The following is a 17019-nucleotide window of genomic DNA, read 5'->3' on the forward strand; positions in this document are numbered from 1 at the left end:
TTACAATTTAGTTTAAAGCATGAGGTGTTGTATTGTACATTTTGAAACCATAGGGGGCTTTTCTGTGTATTAGACTTATCACATAGGGCTTTTTTGTTTTTTACCCTTCAATCTTTTATGCTTGTTTTCATTCCCAGTTGACAATATTTGTCATTCGGCACTTGTATGTTACTCCTCGTGTGTATCCCATACAATTTCTTGTGTTGGGAAGATACCATGTTCTTGCATCTCAATAATAATTCTATTTAAAGATTCATTGGAATGCTTCAAAGAAGTTTTTCGGGAATGCTATTGTTCATTCTCACATAGCTTTAGATATTTAATTTGTTGTTTAATTCATTGTGGATAATTTGAAAAGGTAAATTTCGACTGAATGCGTTTGGATTTAGAACTTTTCTAGGTTCCTTGCCGCGCCAAAGACGGATTCTCTGTCAGGACAACTACATGCTGCTCATGGGATTTTGTTGGTTCATGAGAGCATTCCACTTGTCAAGATACACAGCTTTTGGCTTTGATATTATACCAATTTTAGTTTGAGCAGAGGAATCTTTTGCAAGAAGGAAGTTTCAGAGCTTTAAATAGGTGGTTGACTGAGCAATTTTACATAAGCCAATCTCTGTTCTTTATTATTCTCAGTGAAAAGATAAAAGACATGGATACTACCCTAGATGAAAATTCAGTACCGCAAATCTATTATCTAGATGAAGGAAAGAAGGAAAGCCCGTTTCTGCCTTTGACATCGCTGGAATTTCTGAAGCAACATGGTACCAAATTGAAGCGTTTGAGGGAGGGAAATCTCAATGAGCTGAGCTCTGATACACCAATGGATACTTCTCACCATCCAGCTTTGTCAACCCCTAGCCTTATGAAGGCAGCAAAAGCGCAACTATTTAAGTTCAACTCCCAGAAGATCGATGTTCTTTCTTATGTGTCCAGTCACATTGGAACTCTATCTGGTCTCCGCTCTGAAGTTCCTGGAGACTTGGAACTTGCACTGCTACTCCAAGCTGCTGCCGAAAAGGTGGCCAATCAACAATATGTGCAAGCAAGGAAGTTGCTCATCTTGTGTGGTTGCTTTGCTTCTAAAAGCGGCAGTCCTGTCCAAAGAGTAGTGTATTGTTTCGCTGAAGCTCTTGAAAAGAAGATTGAACAAGAGTGGGGAATAGCTCCAACAGAGGAACTGGTAGGGAAGCTAAGGAAGCCATTGGATGAGATGCTAGCCCAAGTTTATATGCAACCTGCAATGATGACATCTCAACAGGAAACACCCTTCACTCTTTTTACTGAGTTTACAGCAACAGAATCCATCTTGAATGCTGTAGTATCAGCAAAAAGGGTTCATCTGATAGATTTTCAAATTAACAATGGCGCACACTGGACACTGATTATGCAAGCTTTAGCTGTCAGAGACGAATGTCCCTTTGAACATCTCAAGATATCGGCCGTTGGAACCTCTAAGAAGATAATGGAAGAGACTGGCAAGTGGTTGTCATCTTTCGCTGAGACCCTCAATTTGCCTTTTTCATATAAGATGGTTGTATCAGACCTGAAGGACCTCAGGGAAAATTATTTTGAGTTGGAATTTGATGAAGAGTTGGCTATTTACTCGGACATGCGTCTTTGGACTCAACTAGTATGGCCCAATCACTTGAAAGCTCTAATGGGTGTTATCAGAAAACTCAAGCCAAGAATAGTGGTGGTCAAAGAATTTGAGGCAAATACAAATGCACCAAATTTCCCCGAACGCTTTGATGCAGCACTTCTTTTATTCAGTGCAATGTTTGATTGTATCAACTCTTGCATGGATCATCACGTTTTGTATAGAAAGATGACTGAAGAAGTTATCTTTCCACGTATGGTTCAAAACATTATCGTGGCTGAGGGAATGGAGAGGTTTCAACGACATGAAAAAATCGGTTTTTGGAGGAAACTTTTCGCAGAGTTCGGAATGGTAGAAACAGACCTGACCCGCTCATCATTATGTGAAGCAAGCTTGTTCCTCAGAAGTTCTGAGCGCTTGAGTTCTTGTACTGTGGACATGGATGGGAAATGTCTGATCATGGGGTGGAAGGGTGCCCCATTTCAGTCTCTTTCAGCCTGGAAGTTGCAGAATGAGTACAAAATTTAGGACTGTTGCAGGAGATGAAATTTATGGATCCTGTCAACTGCAGGGCATGATTACCGACTAGCTGATTGAGTAATGTTTTAACCTTATTGATAAAGATTACTACAATTTCTTTGCAATTTCTTAGTTTCTCTTGTGAGACGAGGAAGAAGAAATGTTTATGTTCCTAATGCTCTAAGTCTCAATGAAGTCAAAATCACACCTCTCTGAAATCTTCTATTAAACCATTCAATATACCTGCATTTGACTTGTTCTTTTGGTGCTGCACTCGAGTGAGGTTTCGGAGTGACATTTATAAGCACATCCAGACTTGGGGAATTCCCCCATGGTATAAAAGGTGCCGAAACTTTGTCATTTTTCTTTTGGATTGCACTAAAGATCAACATTTCTAGCTATTTACACTATAAGTCTATCCATCAACACGATAACAGGCATGTGGAAGCTGGAGAGATAGCAGGTTGATTATTTGATTCTCATAGCTGGAAAACAAAATCCTAGCAAGAAATTTCTATCTTAGCTATTATGGTTCATTTCAACATTATGGTGGTCAGCTTTAGAACAAACGATTGTCAAAACTTTCTTCTATTCTTTTCAACATAGAAGTCAAAAATTTCAATCCGTATTGTTTTCTTTTCTTCTTTTACTTGTTCTTAATCTTTTGCCCTTTCTCCCTGTCTTCTTCCCCCCCTTTGGCATCTTTCCGCATCCATTCTCGACCTCCAATTCTCCTCCAGCCTGTCTGATGGGACTCCAATTCCAGGCTGGACGATGACTACAAACAATGGTCTCCTGTATTTGTAACATATAATTTGGTTTTTTACATCTTGGTCGTCTCAGTGTCCTCTTCTTATAATAATTAGTCATATTGATGGCATTTGCAGGCCTAAATTTACACAAATATGTTTGTAGTTTGTATTGAGATCCATTCTCCTCAAGAAAGCTGCTGCAAGACATCAATTGCAGGAGAATCTATTTCAGTGGCTTGTTATTCTCCATGTGGTGGCTCATTTTTGTTTCCAAAATTTCTCTTATCAGAAACTCTCTTGCTATATTGCAGTTCAACTTTGGTCATTGACTGTTGGAAGTTTGAGGATATAGTAAGATCCTGAAATATTGAGTAGTGTTGTTACAAGATGCCAGTGATAAATAAAGCTTGATTTTGTATGTTAAAATTTGTGAAATTCTTTGACATAACACTACATGAATACAACTAATTGAATTTGCACAATCAATCTAGCTTTTTCAAAATAAGATGGGAGCATGAATCTTATCTAGCAAACTCTTTAATTTGTCTGAAAACTAGAGTATGATATTTTAAACCCTTATGGGGAAAACTTCCACTACGGCATTCACTTAACTCCTGTTGCATATCTCATCCACAAAGTTTAACTGCATGGCAGATTGGCATTTATCCCTAAGTGAAGGATTATGATAATGTAATGTGACACCAAATAAAAGTCACATACTACAGTCTACAGCAGCTTTAGCAAGCAGAGATCAAACCAATTGTAGCGTGTCTGTTGTTCTAGATCCACTTGTTAAACACAAGAACAGTCAAATTACCAATATGTTACTATTAGTTTCAGATGGATATGGTACAGCCTAATTCTTTGGCAGCAGTACTAAGAAACTGAGTAGGCATTCCAGTTGCAAGTAAGCTATGAGCTTCCCATGTTAAACACTTCTCAATATCAGTTTGCCAGTTGACATTGCCTACACTTAAGTACTGATAAGCAGGGCCATGAATGCCATTTTTGTCCACTTTTTTCCCACTAGCTTTTAGTGAACCAGCATACAGAATTGCACGAAGAACTGATGTGCTAAGAGCCCGAACATGAGCGCTTGGATGAGAGAGACAGCGCACTGTCGCTGGTAATCGGCACTGCAAATTAGCAACCAAACAATTGTACTAGATGTGTCAGTTTGCAATCAACCTATCAAATTGTTTGATAAACAAAATGTAATCTCTGATGCCTAATGATGTTCACTTCTCCTTGCAAAAATGAGACTTAATTTATGTCGCATGGCATACAGAAATCCTCATTAAATTTTAATGTAAATCACACTATGTTTCTAGTAGCAGCACTAAAGAATGCTGTTTACATGGGTCTATTACCTTCAATAGGTTCAAAAGGCCATCGGCCACAGCCAATCCGGATTCTCCCCACTCGAGTACAGGTTGGACCGCTCCAGCAGTTGCTTCGAGGAGCTTTTTCATTGTTAGAGAATGCAAATGAGCAAATACAGGAAATTAGTCAGTAAACAGTGTGTATACACATACAATGTGGGATGTATTTAGACCCGTTAGCATATACAATGTCAGTGTATGATAGATTTACCCATTAAAAAAACAATTTTTTTTCTTTTGCGGAAAAAGATCAATACTTTCATTCATAATTTCAAACAAGCATATATGGAAAAGTTTAGGAAAGAGCAAAATTGAACATTTAAATTTAGCAATTCAAAAGTCTTTACAATTTTAAAGAAAAAAAAAAAGACAGCTGCTCATTCAAATAATTAGAATCAGCTACCTCCAGTTGTGGTAAAGTGCATGCTTCTCCATCAACGAGCATCCCATCTGTGGCGCGTAACAGGAGGTCTGAAGCACTGGATAGAATTACCAATGATTCAGGAGTATCATGATTTCTCATTAGCTCCACAATCACTTTTACAATGCGTTGATTGATCCTCCACATCTTCTGACCAAGATCATCATCTTTGGCAATCCACGGTTGCAGTTCCCTCTCCGCCTGACAAAGCCAACAAAGCGAAGAAAGTGACTAAACATTTAAAGCAATCTAATAAGATAAACACTGAGGTTTGCTTCGATGAGAACTGCAACTTAATAATATTCTGTTATGAAAATAATTTTTTTTTAAAAAAAGGAAAAAGGAAGAAATAAAACATAGCATGTGGTTATCTTCCAGAAAAAACTTCTGACAGATTATCTTTTTTCAACTCTCAATTGAAAGAAATGCATTTTTTGTAAACACCAACTAGCTATAGGAGAGTTCAAATATAATTTGCATGAGATTCAAGTAAAACAAAATCTAGACCTGGAGAACAACTGCTGTTGCAGCTTTTGCTGGTGAAGCTGCTACCACATTGCATAATGCATCAACAACCTGTAGTCACCCATGAAAACCTCAGTTAACGCTAATCACCTTATAGCTACTAAATTAGACGCTGTCTAAAGCATATACTTTACCATAACATCCCAGATTAAACCTTCTTTTTTTTCAATAGGCATGAGTAAATCTTGCAAAAAGAAGTCATAACTTGATCAATTAAGGAAACAGCGAACAAAGTTGCATAAGAGGCCCTTAAAGTAATCTGACGGGATATGATTTCTAATATTCCAGCAACAGATGCAGATAAAGGAATTCTCTTTTCATAATACTAGTTCTTCAAAATTGAAAGCAGTATAACACTTCCAGCATTAGAAGCACCATATTCATAGCCAAAAATGTCAAGCAGAGCAAGAATGGTATTCCTGAGTGCCTAGCATAACATAGGTTGCAAAAGACACCTCCTAAACCTCTATAGGAGCAAGAATGGTATTCCTGGTGCCTAGCATAACATAGGTTGCAAAAAATGCCTCCTAAACCCCTAAAAGAAGCCTTTTTTTTATTTTACCCAAGATGACCATCTAGAGGTAAGATGTACTTGAAGGCAGTTTCTAAATAAGATAATTAATTTAATGACATCAATAATAATGCTTTTATAAATTTGGTTTGCTATATGATACTTCTAGAAAATACTTTGACCAACTTAATAAACAAATCAATGTGGTACCACAAGTAACTGGATGCCCTATAATACGTAATTACCTGCCTCCATCCTTGTTGGGCAGAAGTGCTTTCTGCACTTGGTTGTATTTCAGGTGATGCAATCAATTTGTGCCAGAGCAATGAAACAACCGAAAAACACAGTTCTTGCTTTTCAGCTAGTACTGACCTCAAAAGAACTTGGGCACTACAACTGAATCCTATGTGCCTGTCCATTGTCAGAAAGTTGGCCAAGTCAGAGGCATCTGTTGGAAAACTAGCAATTCCTTTGCCTGCCATACACTTGGCAACATCTTTACACTGGGTATCCTTAAGCTTAAGTGAAACTTTTGAATGAGGCAACTCCATGCATTGTTGAGTGGATGCCTCCCCAGGTTTTGAACAGCTACAGCTTGAGCACTTACTGTATTCTTTTCCATGGAAACATGACGAAGTTTCCTTCCACAGTGGCGCATGTATTAGATGTGCTTCCAATGGTTCAGCCTTGTTTACAATGGATGCAACAACTTTGCTGTGGATATCTATGAGGTTAAAAAGTGAAGATGCCCTGGAGTGTATTTCATTGTCCCACTTGCATCTCATCAAGATTGAAAGACCATGCATGCAAGCCTTTGACCTCCTAAACAGATCAGAAACATGAGCTGCAACCATTGCAGCAGCAACAATCTCATTTGAGCTATAACTCCAAGAGGTGCCAACAGAAGATGGTTTCAGAGAGAAAAGTGCCTCAAGAATTGCCAATATCCTACGGGTATGACAAACTGCAGAGTCAACACTACCTTTTAACTCACTGGATAGTTCACTTATTTTTGCAGGCTTAGCCACATCCTGTATGTTCTTAAGGTCTGAATGATTAGTCCCTCTGGAAAGCAGAGGGAAGAGTTGAAGTTCGCATGATAGAGCACATACAGCAGCAAGGACATAAGAATCAAATGCGGCAACGGGTCCTTGTTTTTTCATCTTCTTTGTTCGTACTTCTATATGCTTTCCATTGGCCACTTGCAAATCTTCACCAACTTCATTAGAAGGAACGTAATCTTCACCCTTTGCTCTCTTGTTACCCTTCGGTTGAGCTTCATGACTGACACATACTGTCAAAACTACAAACAGAAGGCGAGAGGCAAGTTCTACAGATGCACATGACTCCAGAAATAGTGAATGTACCATTGTGCGAAGCTCTGCCACTGCAAGATTTTTAGAGGCAGAGCCAAACACATATCTTGTTTTTCTAATTTGTTCCCTTGATGACTCAGGTGGAAATGTTCTCTGGAGAATTGCTTCAACAGTAGCAACAAATATTTTCATGAGACAGGTTTCAGAAGGACTACCACGTGGAAGATACTCAAGAACTTTAAGCAAGGGTATGTACAAGTTCCATGACAAAATGGGAGGCTGCAGAGGTGTTGCAACTACAATTTCAGGAAGATCAACAGCAGAAGAACTTAATGGTATCAAGCCATATGCAGCTTCCCATATGGTACATATCCTCCATTCAACCTCAGGACCATGGGCACAAAGCATTGATGCAATGCCTTGGGCAGTTGCTTCGACAGTGGCTTCTGCTCCAGGTATTTCTTTCTGATAGAAATTTAAAGAATTATGCATATTGAACTATAGTTAATAGAAAACATGGTACAGGGTAGTGAAGCAAACCAGAATGAAAGCCATAGAGTATTTGTCAAGCATCATTGCCCAAAATTTACCTGCTTTCTTTCACGTGAAATGTAGCCAACAGTAGGCCCATGTTGCACTTCTATCCCTTCAACTTGTCGTAGTGGTGGGAAGAGTAAAGCAGGCTGTGAAAGTACTCGGAAGAGTAAAGCAGCAGCAGCATCTGCAGCAATTCCTGCTCTCATTGACATTGCAATCCCAATTGCACGTAGGAAATGCAAATGCATCCAATTCCTTGGTAGCTTCACCAATAAAAGAATAGCTCAGACCTTTTAACGCTATATATCAACAGCTCTATATATGAATATACCTCTTAAGTACAGAAAATTTAACTTGCAAGTTAGTTATGAGAAAAGAGAGAAATTATAATTCATCACATCCAATGTATAGTTGTTTAGCATTAGAACATAGATGACAGGAAGCACTCTTCTCTATAGTCAGTAAAGAAAGAGCAATTTGATAAATTGACTTCAGTGCATTGCTTGACAGCATTACTGCACATTTAGGATCAAAGGCCTAGAGTTAAGCATCTCGAAAAAAGAGAGAAAAAAGGTGTACTATACTGATGCTTTTAGGCAATTGAAAAAAAACGAAATTGTTTGGCAGGAAAAGAAAAGAAAGAGTTTCATGGAGGAAAAACAAAAATTGGTCAACTATACATAGTGGAACAAAAACTAGTGTGCTTCTTCGTGCTCATGGCCCAAAGATTATCCTAATTTTCAGGGATTTTAAAAGCACTTTGAAATACACCTTATTCAACAAGTTGATGACAACCAGCACATATAAATGAAAAAAGACCATAGAGATTCAGCATACCCTCATTCCAGATGCATATTCCTCTGCTGCCCGTAACAGTTCCACTAGCTGAACAGCAGCATCGAGTGCATCTGGGGCCCATGATGGAGGAGCTTCCAAAAGTCCAAGTAGAAGTCTCTGCGTTGCACTTGGACTAGCAATGGCATAATACCTAATGCAAAGAAGGAATTAACAACTCCACTGGAATTCTTTTCTACAACAAAAATCATTTAGAAATTACCTATGAAAGAGTCGTGCATAAGGCTCAAGAGCTGGAAGCCCAGCAACAAGATGTTCATCCATTGCTGTTGTAGGGGGTGGAAGCAGAAGTGCAGGAACAGCAGCAGCAGTTAAGGTAGCAGTCTCATAACGAGCTACTTCCTCATCACAGACACTTAATATAACACCAGCACCATTAGCAACTGCCCACCTCGGGGTTGATGGCATTAGTTGGGGATGCTTTCCAGATCCACGAGAAGAAACTAAATAGAAGATATAATTGAGTGATTGTCATTATTGCCAAATATATATATAAAAAAAAAGTCTGCATAGATAATGGTAACTAGCATATAAATAAGATACAAGATGAGCTATTCAAAATTTTAATCTGAAAAACTTTCACTGTTGGTATGTTGAAATGAAGCTTTTATCACAATCCAAAACAATAAAAAGAAAGATCTTCACTCCATGTGATATTTGAAGGCCAACATTGAAGCCACCAATGCTCAAAGCTCTCAAGCACCCTTTGTTACAGTTATTTCTATGAAGAGTTCCAAACTGTAGATCTATCTTATTTTCTAAAAAGTAGAATGCTCTCAGCAGGTCAGTATTTGGATAAATTTATGAAATAAAATATTTCTGAAAATATTATCTTTGCCACATGAGCTTATGTTTAGCCTAACACTTCACAAGAGACATGCATAATTACTGAACCTCAATTGTAAAATCCATATATTAAAACCCAGTGTAGATAAAACGCCAATCAAAGACAAACAATTTTATCAATCTTTTTCAGGTTACATATACAGGGATGCAAGGTCGGCTTTCTATAGTCTAAGATAATTCTCAATTCAACTTCAGCCACTTTTTGTTAGTTGAGAGAGAACTTTCTAGGCTCAAATCATTCAATCTCGTGATGAATGGAAATTAGACCACTTTGGTGTTAGTGCCATCCGGGAGCTTTAAAGAGCAATTGTACAAACTGGCAAGAAATGAAGTTTTTGCACCCCTCACTGCTTGTGTTGCATATGCACTTAAAAACCAGACCACATGGTAGATTAGTTGATTCAGGCTTATGTAGCTATTGTGTCATGTTCCTTGATTACCCAGTTTGTATTATAAAATTCCTCAAAAGCAAGTTAAAACACTGACAGGGACATCTGTTTAAGAAATAGAGCTCCAGACACAATGCCTTTAGAGAAATAGTACTCCCTCCGTCCCATTGTTATTGTCATAGTTAACCTTTTTTCATGTCCCAAAATTTGAGTCACACTACAATTTTTTTCTTTAACATTCCATTTGTAGCCTCAAAAGAGACATTGATAAAATAAAAAACAAGTATGATGGAACCCACAAAAGCAATAAATAGACATCCAAAAAAAAGGTGCGTGGACAGCACCAAAAATTTTGATGGCCATAAATAGGCGCGTGCTTGGCAACAGCATGAAAAAGAGTTTACATTTTACATGGACCCACAGATTCTTTTCACATCACCATAGACAGCAATTAAGATTTGATATCGGTCAAAGGGGCACGATTGGAAAAAAATGTCTCACATTCAAATTGATTGAACTGTGCATAATAAGCTAGAATCCCCAAAAACGTCCCTTATTTTGGGACGGAGGGAGTATTAGCTTGGGAGGTCAACCGAAGCTTTTGGAGCTCTGACAGACAGAAAAGTTGTTTAAAAAAAAAAAAAGGATTTCAGGTTAGCAAGTGAAAATACATGAATCACTAGAACACATAGATGACTGCATCAACTCACTGTTTCGCAATTTCTCATCCAATTATGAAATCTCACATGGATTGTGTTGATAGGCATACTAAATATTGCAAATCAGCTTCCATATACACTGCCAAAGGTGACTAAATTATAAGGCTAAAAAATAACTATGCACTTACAGAAGCACAGGCAGAACGTAAGGCCAAGAAATAGGATCAGAAAGTTTCGCTTGCTAATACACCCAGAAGTTACTAATGCCCTAACTTATTCAGTCTTTTTGATGACCATGCATGTTAAAATCCTAACAACATTGCACAGATCAAATCAATAAACTTTTTAATTTGCTAGTGTCCAATTAATAAAATCCATACACTGAAAGAAATACAATAATTTATCTACCAGCCAAAAAATCCATTGAACTGATCAAACAAATAAATTTTTTAAGTTTACACACTTATGAAGTTGCTTTATATTTGTATATTCTAATTTAAGGTTAAACATAGTATTGGACCTTAAAAGTTTTTCTTTGAGTTGATACTCTGAGTTGACAAATCTCATATGATTTTTTGACAAACATTGAATTGACTTGAAGTCTTATAACAGCTTTTGTCATAAGCTCAGAAAACGATCTAAATCAATCGATCCTTGTTGCACACGTATCAATAGACAGTTTCACATGAGTTATCAACTTTATTTTTTCTGCCAGAACCAAATAAGCTAGTATGACTCTAAAACTGTTGGTAATATTTGATTAATTGTCAAATTAAAAGTACTTTAAAACTCTTCCCACAGTCAACAGAAGGGAGTCACGTCTAGGACTCCAAAACATGAACTCATTCCATAATTGAAATCCACTAACCTGTTGAAGGTGGCTTGAGTTCTCCAGCTGCATATTTCCCCATAACACCACCACACCTATTGTCAGTCAAGTGTTTCCAATGTCAGGAACACGAAAGCAAGTTATAAACAGACGTAGAATTGCTATGTACTACACAGATATCCTATATGGTGAGAAATTGATTTTGTTTCTTTTGATACAAGTGGTTCTTGAAACACCAAGATTTTCAACCAGCAAACAATAACAGACTTCCAGTAAATGGTTGTCATTCATGCATGTACAAATTTTAATCATCTTAGGTTTATACTGGCTACTAAACCCACTAAAACCAGAACTGCATTGCTTAATCGCAATATAAACTGTCCAATGAGCAAGAGATAGAAGACATGAGAGAAAGTGTGGATAACGAAAGTAAGTAAACTATCTCCAGAGGACCAAAACCCAGCGAATTGACACTGCTAAACCCTGTTCCTGCCTAAAAGATTTACTCCCTACATATGACAATGAGAAGAAACAAACATCCAGCCCTTTGTTATGACATCACATATAAGTGTTAAAAATAATACAATACAAACTTTACCAACAAGACTCAAAAAATATCTTCTAAATCAGTTTTGAGTCACCATGCATTGGGTCCCACTTTTCCTAATGAGGAAAAGAACAAAAATGAAGAAGAAAATAAAAGAAAACCAAAGAAAGGAATTACATTTGTACACTAAAGAAGAGAATATCAATAAGTCAGTGGTGGGATGCACCAAGATTATGAATCAACTATCAACCACATAGACAAGAATACAAAGAGGCATCTAAAAATCACATGAAATAAAAAAAATAAAAATAAAAATAAAAAAACAGTTTACTTGGTCTGGTTTTCTCTGCTTCCCTTAATAACCGAAGTGTGCCCATTTGAAGATTTTTAGTTTGCAAAGGTTGTAAAACCATGCAAATGAATGGCAAAGAAGTAGGAACACCAAGTTTCTACATGAACACTAATCAGCATAACTAATAACTAATAACAGCATCTTTAGTTTACTTAAGGAGAATTAGAATGTTTTCATGCAGCTACAGAACTTACCAACGGAAGTAGTCACTTCTGATACCTAAGGGAGCAGCAAGCAATATATCAGTAATCCAGGGAGACAATGGCCTCAGGGGTTTCCTGTCATGTTGTGAAGAAGATAAGCTCGGTTCTCCATCTGCATATTTGCTAGTGGAAACATGTTTGCCACTGTTGTTTCTATCTGCATCACTGTCATTATTCTCAACCTTGTAAACTGGACGGTTATAATGAGTTAGGATTCGCAAAATCTCTCCACATGCAAGAGCCCATTGTTCAGAGTACTCATTCTGTAATTTAAGATTTAAAATCATCAGGATTATGCATCCTCAAATATCAGAACACAGGAAGCCTTAGCATGTAACAAGTACGAAATTATTTCCAAAATTTAATCAGGAAACTTCAAGAGAATCTATATTTTTAAATTTACACAGTAATCGAAATACCTCACTGCTTGGGCAGACCAGGGAAATGAAAGAAGCAAAAGGAGGGCAATTCTTATCATACTCCAGCAAACCATCGATAATGCATGATATAATTGGAAGAATGACAGCATGCCCATGCTCCGGATGGTGAAGTACAAAAGTTGCTGCAGAGCAAAGAGCAAGGACCCAGCATTTATGTTGCACAAGCAATAAAAGAATCTTTAGATTCTAGGAATGATAACATGCATTAATGACCTACAATCCTATATAAACCAGTACCTAGTACATCATCAAAAAGTCGATTTTCTTCAGATGGATATCGATTCCGGATCAACTGCAAACCACCAACAGCTAAATTTTAGAAACATCTACAGCAAGTTCACTAAGTTATTGTCACTTTCTGGATAACAATGCAGAGTGGAGAAAAACTATCAACTTTCTTCTGACAGTTTTTCTCAATCAATAGCTCATCAAAGTTAAAGGCAACAGAAATTACCTCCGCTATATCCTCAGGAAATGCTTCCGATGTAAACTGACCAAAGTACTCAACATAAGCAGTAATTTGAGCCTAGAAAGAGGGATAGAGCTTGAACTAATGAGCAACAATAAAAAGGAAAGTAGAGTAGCCAAATGTTTATTTAGAGGAAACATCAAGGCAATTAAAAAAATTATTCCAATAAATGAAGTTTCAGCTCTACTTTCAACATGAAGACACAAGAAGCAAATAGATTTTACACCGATTGACATAATGAATCTTAACAAATTAAGAAAAGTACATGCTGTGACATCATCTGATTTATTTTAGCTTAATCTTAAGGTGTAACCTGTCATACCTAACCAGCTTAAGATCCCTGTAAACTTGATTATGATAAGTAATTCCCATTCATTGATTTAGTTGTTTACATCTACAACTAATGTCCCACCCTCTCATTGTTGGAGAACTACCCTAGGCAAAATTGCATGGCTTAATTATTTGTGTTCTTAAGCATCACATCCGAAGTATCCACACATAATTGTACTAAATTCTAGCCACACAAGCCAATACATATCAGCGTCACATGACTACGAGAAGTGAATGGTATATGGCTTAAAACAGCTTCACTTTCTACTCGTTGATCATCAAGTTTACATCAAAGCAAAAGAACTTTTGTCCTCATGAAAAGTAAGATAGTAATTTCAACACTCTTCATAGTCATAACAATTCCCTTCTGACAATCTTCTTTAAGATCAGTTCAGTTGTAAAGTTTTAACAATGATGCTAACTACATGTACAAGAATCCACTTGTTGACTTCTATTTTAGCTAGTTAACGTGCTGTTTGACCCTTCTAAAAGGAACTGCACGAGCCAACTCATGAGAAATATGCTCGGGAAAAACCTCCACAAATTGAAACCAAACCCAGGACCCAGCCCCTGATTTCAGATTCAAAGCATTTAAAACTGGTGTAACCCACTGTTAACAATAGAATTTATGATAAAACTAATTGTTTGAATGTTAAAACTCCAAATCCAGGTCAGCATCTCCATACTGGAAAATCATGTCCAAAAAAGGGAGAAATTAATACTAGCAATCATTATACTCCATTGTAGTGGTTGCTTAATTAAGCATTGTCTCTTCCTGGATTTAAAGTCTAAGTCTCATTAGATCCATCAATTACTATAAATTGTGGTGAGAAATTTAATATGTGCTTGTATTAGGATATGCATGCACAAGTGTAAAATCATTTTCATATGGACAACTCAATTACTTTTCTATTCAAAAGTAAAGTGGCACCAAGATGGAATCATCTATGGACATGAAAAGTTTTGGATTGTACCAATACACGTTAACAGCAAGGAAAAAAGAACCAAAGATGAATTAAAGGACTAGTTACATCTTACAAAGTTTCTTTTACAAATGATTAGGATTTTGCTATATTTGATCTTATTTATTTTACTCTAGAACCTTTAACATGATCCTCAAATTTGATCAAATTACTTTTCCCCAGTTGCAGGTAACAGATAAACAAGGATTTTTCCTTCATCAAAATCTCATTATTAGTATCAACTGAGGAATATATTAAATCTAAATAGGCCATAAAAAGATGGCTTGCTTGTTTGGGCTCTAGAAAGGACGAATTTTTTCAAGCTTCCATGAGTAAAACAACATGCACCTTCAGAAGCTACAAAATGCAGAATAAGACTTGCTTTTTGTATACGAAACTCTTCAGAAGGCTAATGCTCATCGAATTTATTAAAAAAAATTACTCTTTACCTTATGTAATTCAGAAACATCTTATTCTATGATTGCCAATTCCATGTGGTTTTGGAGTTAATTCATAAGATCATGGATACAGATATCAATTACAATGGAAACAGTAATAGATTGCAGGAGAAGAAACACAATAGAGTAATGAAATTGACAAGTTCAACACATAAATCAGAAATATCAGAAACATGTCATTTAACTTCTATTGAGCAGCTAGACTTCAGCCAAAGAGAACCAGAGACACATTTTTTATTGAGAACACGGAGGAAAAAAAAACTTGTGTCATGCGTATGCATCTAAAAGGTAATAAAGAAAGGTACATCTCTTTAATACAACAAATCGCACCTTCCTTTGCTCTGCATCTTGTGGCGGAGGCCAAAACAATGAGGAGAACTGAAGCCCATCTATCCACCTCTCGCATGAAGCAGCCATATGAGGATCTAGACAGTACTTTCTATACTAAGAAGATGTCATCAAGAAGAACAGCCATAAGCCCCATTACAAGAACTACCAATCAAGTATCAAAAGACAGTAATTCAACATTTCTCTGAAGTTGAAACAGGGGATACTCCAGATCTTTCGTTCAGTTACTTATAGCACTCACTCAGCTTAAGCACCAAGATATCGAAAGCAAGATATTATTTAGCGATAAATTTCTCCAGATGAAATTAATTATAGCCAACTACAACCCTTATCCCTGCACCAATAATTACCATAGTTAAGCACCATTAAACAGAGTCTTTTACAAGATTAATCAAATTTTCAACAATCAAGAACGAATAAAATCACAAGATAACAGTAGAAGTCCTCTGCATATGGAAGAAGCAAGAGAAATTCTGAAGTAAAAAATATGATAAAAATAAAAATAAATAGAAAAGTAGAAGCAGCATCAGTCCAAGCTGGGAAAGATTTTAAAGTAAAACTTATCATGAAATAGCAGCAATAAAACTTGGGTTATCTTGCTCCAGCTAAACAAGGATATAATAACAACATTCAGTTTACAAGTTAAATTATGAAACTGAGCACTCCTGAAATTCCAGAAACAATCAGCAATCCACGAGTATCATAATCCTTACCTTGCATATGAAATAAATCCACCCAAAAAAAAGGTAATCTCAAAGAAAAACCACTCCAGGTATCCAGTCCATCAAATACATAAACACATAGCCCACTTATTATCCAAATTACAACTTTTATTTCATATTTTCCACGAAGAACAGAATAACAAAAGCATATAAAAGAAAAGAATATGATTTTCTCATTAGAGAAACTATGAGATTTATGGGGGAAGAAACTTAAACAGGGGTTCATTACAGCAAAAACACCCTGCAAAGTACATGATACTCATCCATGCAAACCAAAGATCAAAACTTTGACATCCCTTTCACTTTTCTAACTTTTAACTAAAATCCCATTTCAATTTAGTCCATAAATTCACCAGCCACCAATCATTCAAGTGAAAAAAAATTCAATCTTTAACATTACATAAACACACAAAACAAAGGAATAAAAAATATCTAACAGCAAGACTACACATCAAGTACCTACCTCTTCACAGCTTCTTGGAGTGAAGAATATTCAGCTGGAATTTCACAACAATTCTGTAAATTGAAGGCGAGAGAAGAACCAATTCTCAATAATCTTGTGAAGCTAGAGAGAGTAAAATGGTAAGATTTGTGTTTAGATTTTGGGTGGAGAGAGGCTAGAGAGAGAGTGAAGAGAGAGAGGAGATCTTTAGCTGCTCTCCCTTGGTTGCAAACGTGGCAATGATATTTTCCTCAGGAACTAGAGGGCCATCTGGCAATTGTTATGGGTGGAATTTATGCTATGGTGGAAAGACACTATACATGATGATGGGCTCATAACAAACATGCATGTAGAATTGTACATGATCTAGGTACGATGGAAATATACGTGTCATATGGGAAATTTGCATTTGGACAAGAACCCAAATGTGTGAAATTCCGAAAATGGACGATTGAGAAGAGCAAGATGCCTACTGGGGTATGTGGTGGAATACTTTAATAAAGAAATAAAGAAATTGGTCTGTGGGATCGGCGGTTGCCTGTTGGAGATATTTTTGGGAGCGGTTTTGACCTAAATCAAACACAAGAGCTTTGTTTATTGTCTTC

The 17019-nt window shown here is 36.8% G+C and overlaps 2 protein-coding genes across 5 annotated transcripts; one reads left to right on the forward strand and one right to left on the reverse strand.

The window, feature by feature from the left end:
* Positions 1-652: 652 nt before the first annotated feature.
* Positions 653-2128, forward strand: LOC113711598 (GRAS family protein RAM1-like). Its single transcript, XM_027234759.1, has one exon. The coding sequence runs from the start codon at positions 653-655 to the stop codon at positions 2126-2128; it is 1476 nt and encodes a 491-aa protein (XP_027090560.1).
* Positions 2129-3506: 1378 nt separating this feature from the next.
* Positions 3507-16695, reverse strand: LOC113710915 (protein GIGANTEA-like). 4 transcript variants are annotated; one of them, XM_027233988.2, is made up of 16 exons: positions 16436-16691; positions 15492-15584; positions 15233-15346; positions 13138-13209; positions 12921-12975; positions 12663-12805; positions 12235-12506; positions 11181-11236; positions 8621-8861; positions 8401-8551; positions 7617-7826; positions 5956-7491; positions 5182-5250; positions 4657-4875; positions 4242-4334; positions 3507-4007 (listed from the first exon to the last, which is right to left on the reverse strand). In XM_027233988.2, the coding sequence occupies exons 3-16, from the start codon at positions 15317-15319 to the stop codon at positions 3708-3710; spliced, it is 3504 nt and encodes a 1167-aa protein (XP_027089789.1). In that variant the 5' UTR covers positions 15320-15346; positions 15492-15584; positions 16436-16691; the 3' UTR covers positions 3507-3707. The 4 variants fall into 4 exon arrangements, with proteins under 4 accessions (XP_027089789.1, XP_027089788.1, XP_027089791.1 ...); XM_027233987.2 differs by having other exon boundaries at positions 15233-15584; positions 16436-16695; XM_027233990.2 differs by lacking the exon at positions 15492-15584 and having other exon boundaries at positions 15233-15341.
* Between the last annotated feature and the right edge of the window lie 324 nt (positions 16696-17019).

This window comes from Coffea arabica, chromosome 10e (assembly GCF_036785885.1).
Source record: "Coffea arabica cultivar ET-39 chromosome 10e, Coffea Arabica ET-39 HiFi, whole genome shotgun sequence".
Classification (NCBI taxonomy): domain Eukaryota; kingdom Viridiplantae; phylum Streptophyta; class Magnoliopsida; order Gentianales; family Rubiaceae; genus Coffea; species Coffea arabica.

Coding starts and splice junctions, on each gene's coding strand:
- LOC113711598 (XM_027234759.1), top strand. CDS start 653: ATGGATACTACCCTAGATGAAAATTCAGTACCGCAAATCTATTATCTA.
- LOC113710915 (XM_027233987.2), bottom strand. CDS start 15,319: ATGGCTGCTTCATGCGAGAGGTGGATAGATGGGCTTCAGTTCTCCTCA. Junction 12,806..12,920: donor ACTTTTTGATGATGTACTAG/GTACTGGTTTAT, acceptor TTTGCTCTGCAG/CAACTTTTGTACTTCACCAT. Junction 4,008..4,241: donor GCCTTTTGAACCTATTGAAG/GTAATAGACCCA, acceptor GCTAATTTGCAG/TGCCGATTACCAGCGACAGT.